The sequence below is a fragment of the Elephantulus edwardii genome, unplaced genomic scaffold (genome assembly GCF_000299155.1).
Source record: "Elephantulus edwardii isolate Elephantulus edwardi_28Jun2011 unplaced genomic scaffold, EleEdw1.0 scaffold00075, whole genome shotgun sequence".
In the NCBI taxonomy this organism is placed as follows: domain Eukaryota; kingdom Metazoa; phylum Chordata; class Mammalia; order Macroscelidea; family Macroscelididae; genus Elephantulus; species Elephantulus edwardii.
In genome coordinates this window covers 7,886,140-7,893,435 of record NW_006399825.1, presented here as the reverse complement: position 1 = coordinate 7,893,435, position 7,296 = coordinate 7,886,140, and the positions used below count along the sequence as shown (strand labels likewise).

Genomic DNA, 7,296 nt, shown 5'->3' with positions numbered 1-7,296 from the left:
TTTTTTAGGGGGTTCCAATGAATTCACTCAGGTTTCTTTTTGAAGGTCAGAGAATTGCTGATAATCACACTCCAAAAGAAGTGAGTATATTTTCTTTTCTGAACTAAGAAACATTGTTAATTCTCCATTTTATAATTTAGTTCACTAGAATTTCAATTGTTCTGTTCTCAATGATTTCAGCAGTGGCACATTTGACAAAATAAAAATTGTCTTTTGGGTTAACTTGCCATACATTGCATATAAAAATACTAAAAGTAACACAATAAAAGGTTGAAAGTGAGTTCTGTAATTATGCCATAAGGTTCATGGTGTTTCTTTTATGAAAATGTATAAATGCTCTCAGTGTTGACAATTTTTTTGGTGCACTTTTGTGGTGATGGCCATCTTTATACTTGAACTTTGGTCCATTTTGAGAATTTTTTAGGGCATATCAATATATTTGTTTCTGTCATTTTGGTTTTTTTCTTAAACAATTTTGTGCCTGTATTTCATTGGTTTACTGAATAGACTGCTTTCTTTGTTATATTCCATATTCTCTTGCTCGCCTATGTCTGTACTTATATAGCTTTTATCTCTCCATGTAAAAAAAATTTCTAATATTTCCAATAGGGGGAATGACATACTGTTATTACTAATTTTTCTTTTTGAGAGTTGTGAACTTGGTACAATATTCTGCTAAGTACTCTTTCCTAAAAGTCTTAGTTTGTTGCTATTAGATGCCTTTGTCTCGATCACAACTCATAGCGACCATCAAAACAGCAGATCTGAACCTTGCACTATCCTCAACAATCTCTAATGTGCTCATGTTCCAAGTTGCAGTGATTTTGCCAGCCCATCTCATTGAGGGCTATCCTTTCTTTTTCTTAATTTTTTATTGGGTTGCATATAATTTTTTTTACTTTTGCTGTTTTTTTTCCTCTCATGATGTCTTTTTCCAAGGACTGGCCCCTCCTGACAACGTGTCCAAAGTATGTTAGATGAAGTTTTATCATCCTTGTCTTCCAAGATGTGTGTATATGTTCTTTTGTCAGGCTGTGGAATAATCTGTACTCTTCTCTAGCACCACAACTCAAGGCATTGATTCTTCTTCAGGCATCCTTATTCATTGTCCAGTTTCAGATACATAGGATTTAATTATATAAAAATATCATTGCTTGGGTCAGGTACACTCAAGTATTTAAATTAATATCCTTGCTCTTTAGAACTTTTTTTTTTTTTTTTTGCAGTGCAGAATGAAAAATGAGTTTACTTTTAATAAATTTATATATATTTTTTTCACAGCCACGACTACTTTTCTGGGGTGTATACCCCAGACATTAGTTCGTGGTTGTAGTAGAATTTAGTAAATAATCCATATTCTTACCATGGATACAAAAATCTTGCCACTGTGATTTACAAAATCCTTGTGTTGTCTTACACTATTCTTGTTTTCTCTGGTTCTTGCATTGATCTCTTTCCATTGCATGCTAGAATGAAACTTTTTATTATAGTTACTTTATAAAGCTTTAATTTCTGTTAGAAGTGTAGAAAATGGATATCTTTAATATATTAATGCCTTCCATTGAAGAAACTGACATTTCTTGAAATTGGATCCAAGCCTTTGCACAGGTATTTCTGCAGTGGTGTTTTTTTTCTTTAGAACTTTTAAAAAGAGATCCTTGACAGGAATTTTTTCTAATGCAAACATCCCTTTTAATTTTTTGTTTACTGCTAGCATAGATGTTGATTGTGAATCCAAGTAAAATGAAATCATTGAAACTTCATTCTTTTCTCCATCTGTTATGATCTTACTTACTGGTCTAGTTGTGAGGATTTTTGTTTTCTTGATGTTGCAGTATAGTCTGTATTGTATCTCTAGCTTTTTCTTTTTTCCCTTTAATATTTTAATGTGATTTAAGTACAAGGGTTTTATTATTATTATTATTATTATTATTATTATTATTATTAATTTCAGTGAAAATTTACAGACTTTGGATTTCCATCCGTTGTTGACAAGTTTACAGAGCAAATTTGTTTTCCATATACTTTGTTTTTTGACATTGAATACCTCTCCATCTCTTTTACCTTTTTATTTTTAAATACTTTTAAACTTACAGAAAAATTGCAAGAACATCACAAAAAAATCACAGTATTTCTCCTTTTTATGGTTTGTATGAATTTTTACAGAGCAGATTAGCTCTAATGGCTTAGTGGTAAGGAGTTTTGCTACCAACCCAAAGGCATGTGGGTTAGCAACCAAACAAAAGAGCCAGCCACTCCATGGGAGAAAGATGCCATGCAATTTACTCCTTCTGAAGACCTGCTGGAGGGTCAGCTATGAGTCATTTCTGACTCAACAGTACATAACATCACTTACCCATTTATGTGCATTTTATGACATTGATTATAATCTCCACATTGTAATAGCACCCTTCCCTATATTCCCATTCCTATTCATCCTTTCCAGACCTTCATCCCTGTGCAGATACTTTCCTTTTTGTCTTGTATGTTTGATTATTCTTTGATTATTCTAAGGAATGCATTCTTTCCTGGCATTGTTGGTCACTTTATAAACAGGTCGCTTTATAAACAAATTCCAATGCTCTTGAGTCTGTTTCGAGTTCTGTTTGAGAGTGAACCTCTCTTGAGTTTCTGAGTCTGTAAATCTTTACTGGACAGGGCTGTCCATCTTTCTCCCAAGGAGTGGCTGGCTCTTTTGTTTGAAGGGCTAATCTTTTGTTTGCTAACCCATTACTTAAAACACTATGCCATCATGCCCCTTTGTTCCCTTTGTAGACCTGTTTGTTGTTTGGGCTTTGTGGAGGTTTCACTTCCAGACTTAAAGAGTGACTGCAAGTCATAGTCTTGAGGCTCCTGTCTGCCTCTGTTAGACCAGGAAATCTTTTTGTTTTTTAAGATTTTTAGTTTAGTTTTGTTTTTTTCTTGTCACTCTATCAGAGGCTTTAAATTTTGTTCCATTCCTTTCCAGGACAGTCAGCAGCAATAGTAGTTAAGCACTATCTAGTTTTTCCCAGGATTGTAGAGACTGATGTTCAGATTGTCCATTCATTTTTTATTTCCTTCATACTTGAATTCAGATGGCAAAAGACCAGTAGTTATGCTTTCGATGACCATTCTCAACCTTTTAAAACTCCAGTTGTTACACAGCAGAATAGGATGTAGAATATTGTCCTTGTGTATACTTTATTATGCTAATTGACTGTCTTGTGCCCCTTAACTATGGTTCTTAGCTCCTGAAACTAGTATTTGACTCCCTAAGTATGCTGCTGGAAAACATCAGAAGAATCTGCTTATGTAGATGTTGTTAACCTTGAAAACTCTATGGGGCACTTTTACTCATTCCTAAAGTTTGCTTTGCATTGGAATTGATTTAATGCTAGTGGATTAGGTGGTTGGTTTTTTTAATATTTTAAAAATAATTTTAATGAACATTTACAGAGATTTTGGATTTCCATTCATTGATTGCTGCCCAGGCCCCCCCCCGTTCGCTCCTCTCTTTGAAAAGTAAAACAAACACTCTCTCCCTGGTACACAATCCCCTCCCCGTACCTCTCCCACCACTCCAAGTACATTCCACTATGCAATCTTAATTGTGGACTCTTGTGATAACCATAATACCCTTTCATATATCGCTTTTAAATTATTCTCTCCCTCATTTGTTTCAGTGCAGTATACACAATTTATTCATTTTTTCTCAGTCTTACCCCCAACCTTGATATCAGTACCATTTTACAGCAGCGGCACCATGCAATATTTGTCCTTTTGTGACTGAGATATTTCACTCAGCATAATGTCCTCCAGGGTCACCCATTTGGAATAATATTGCTTGAGTTCCTTGTTTTTCAATGCCGTGTAGTATTCCATTGTGTGAATATACCACAGCTTCTCTGTCCATTCGTTTGTTGATGGGCACCTGGGTTGTTTCCAACTCCTTGCTATTGTGAACAAAACCGCGATAAACATGGGTGTGCATATATCTGCTTGGATGTCAGTTATGGTCTTTTTGGGATATATTCCCAGTAGTGGAATTGCTGGGTCAAATGGTGTCTATTTAGGGAGCTCTGGTGGCCTAGTGGCAAGAAGCTGCACTGCAATCCCAGAGGTGCATGGTTCAAATCCACCAGATCCTCTCCACCAGATGCTCTGCTGTAGAAGGAGGGGCAATCTCCTCCTGTACCAGTCAGATCTGATTTAACGGTACACACACAAAAATTAATTAAAAAAAAAATTTTTAAAATGGTTGCTATTTGCAACTTTTTGAGAAAGTGCCATACAGCCTTCCTCAGTGGTTGTACCATTTTACACTTCCACCAACAGTGAATAAGGGTTCCAGTTTCTCTACAACCTCGCCAGCATTTGTTGCTTGCTGTTCTGTTAAATTTTGCTATTCTGACTGGGGTGAGATGATATCTCCTAGTTGTTTTGATTTGCATCTCTTAGAGCTAGGGATTTTGAATATTTCTTCATGTGCTTGTTGGCCATCTGAATGTCTTCTTTGGTGAAGTGTCTATTCATATCCTGTGCCCATTTTTCAATTGAATTGTTTACCTTTATCTTGTGGTGTTCAAGTATTTTATAAATTCTAGATACAAGTCCCTTATCTGACATGTCATTACCAAATACTTTTTCCCAGTCTGTGGCTTACCTTTTTACCCTGTTGGAAAAGGTTTTGGATGAGTGTAGGGATTTGATTCTTAGAGGGTCCCATTCATCTAATTTCATCTTCTCCTGGTTGTAGAGTGTTTTTATTTTTGAATGTATTTCTGGAAGTTTGCAGCTTCTCAATCTTTATATGTACTTATGTATTTCCTGATTTGAAGATTCTTTAAAATGTTTGATTTCATTTTTTTGTAATAGTTTTTAGGCTACATGGATAATTAAAATTCCATTTTAATATTTTTAATAGTGATTTTAACAGACGTTTACAGAAAAGTTGGATTGTTATTCATTCATTCATTCATTCTTTTTTTTATAGCATATATGCTTTATTTAAAATGTTCACTTTACCAAAGCTCAATTGGCCTCAGGCTCTTATTTCATCTTTGAGATCTTTCCATATAAATGGATAAATTCCTACTTCTTTTCTTCATCTGTTTTATCATATAAACATGTGACAGTTTATTTTACCCCTTTCCTATTGCCAAAAATTTATCATCATTCATTCATTCTTGTTTAATAGTATTTTAAAGAATTGTTTTGATATTAATATATGCACCATAATCAAGACATCTATGACACTAGAAATCTGTAATAACTTGAAAAATTCTAATTCCATGTAAATCTGCCTTTTATTTTTAGATTGCTTAGTATATTTTAATTTTCCTATTATTCTGCAAAAAGTTGTTACTTGCCAAATATAAAACTGTTTCCTAATTAGAGAAGATTAGGGATCTTGACTTTACTTTAAAAATGTATGTTAAATTTTTTTGGTAATGAACCATCAGAGTCCTCAGTAGAAATAATGCAGATTTTTGTTTTAATTACTTCTCAATCTTGGCAGCATACCAGAATCAACAGATCCATAGTTATTTACCTTTGCTGAGAGTAATGACTATAAACCACTTAACCTTTTTTAAAAAAAATTTTTTTTTAAATTATTTTTTGTGTGTGTGTGTACCATCAGATTGGATCTGACGGGTACTGAAGAAGATTGCCCTCCTTCTCCAGCAGAGCATCTGGTGGAAAAACCACTTAACCTTTAAAAAATGAAAAAGATGTAAATATCAAAAGGTGTAAAATAAGCACATTTTCAAAGCAGCTCCATTGCCATTTCTCAGAGGCAATTAATAGGGAGAAGTCCAAAGTCATATTTTTAAACAGAAGGCAGTTGCACATATGGAATGTTTTGTAAAGGACTTTTTAAAGGAACTCTTTTTTTTTTCTCTCTCTGCAGAAGTTAAGAAAGTACTATTTGAGCATTATGTTCTTTTAAGAACTCTTTATGGGACCAAATGAAAAACAAAAAAACAACTTGAAGTATTAGATAGGAATCTTGGATTATAGTGTACTATTTTTGTTAATGGAGGAGAAACAATTTGGAAAAAGAGGATAATAATGACTGTACAACTTGAATAATGTAGTGAACATCATTGGGTTGTTATGGTAAAAACACAACTGCTTTTGAGTCAGTTCTGATACAATAGTGACCCTCAATTGGGTTTCTAAGGGTATAAGTTGCATTGGAGGAGACTGCTGCCCATCTTTCTGTCATGTAGCAGCTGGTGAATTTGAACTCCTAGAGGCTCATAGCTTTTGGGCTAGCAGTGCAGCTCACTATGGAGTATGACACCATATCTTCACTCACTGGGTGTTGTTAAAATTGTTTAATCTATATTTGTTCTGCTGTGTATGTTTTCAACCTCAAAAACAAAAGATGTAGGTGAAAAATCCGACCTGGAGGTGTAAATGGGTAGCTTTATTGATAGTTGTTGCTTGATATTGTTATTGTTATGTGCAGTCGATGTGCCTGTGACCCATAGTGACCTTACTATGTACTTTAGCGCTGAACTTTGTCCTATCCTGTGCCAATCTCATTGTCTCTGACAGACCTAATCCCATTCCTCCAGTCACTGAAGTTGCTTGATATTAAGGAAAATAATAGTTCTGTGCTAGAAGGAATTGTAGCCAAAAAATCAAACCATTTAGAAATTAATCCTAAGGTGGTGTTTTTCTGACTAAAACCACAAGTAATACCTTTTTTTAAAAAAAAAGATGAGAGCTTACCAAATAATTACATCTAGGAGTAAAATGCTTTTTTAAACAATCTGTCCTCAATCTATTATTTAAAATAACATGTTTCATTAGATTTAGAACTTCTTAAAAGTACTTGTTGAAAGCACTTAGACTTTATATAATGAATAAAATAGGAAGGGAAATTGCTTAAGGAAATGAAATGAATGAATTCACAGACAAAATCAGAAGGAAGGATATCGATATTTAGAAAGAAATTAGAGTTCTTAAGTAACTGTGAGCCATTCTTGTATCTGTCTTCTTACACTTTAAAACAGTGCTTCATATTGCAGCCAATTTAAAAATAGTGCTTTTAACTTCTAACATATTGTTCTTTTCATGTTACAGCTGGGAATGGAGGAAGAAGATGTGATTGAAGTTTATCAGGAACAAACAGGGGGTCATTCAACAGTTTAGATAATCTTTTAATTTTTTTCTTTTCCCTTAATCCTTTTTTATTTTTAAAAATAGTTCTTTTGTAATGTGGTGTTCAAAACAATTGAAAACTGGCACCTATCTTCAAAACATCTGGTATTTTAATTTTAGTGTTCATTATTCATTATTGTT

The 7,296-nt window shown here is 33.8% G+C and overlaps 1 protein-coding gene across 1 annotated transcript in view; it reads left to right on the top strand.

Moving 5' to 3' along the window:
• Positions 1–7,146, top strand: part of SUMO1 (small ubiquitin-like modifier 1) — a 45,820-nt gene extending 38,674 nt beyond the window's left edge. The window contains exons 4-5 of the mRNA XM_006889090.1: positions 9–80; positions 7,078–7,146. Of these exons, the coding sequence (XP_006889152.1) occupies positions 9–80; positions 7,078–7,146 (141 nt within the window). The remainder of the gene's footprint in view (positions 1–8; positions 81–7,077) is intronic.
• The last annotated feature ends 150 nt before the right edge of the window (positions 7,147–7,296 follow it).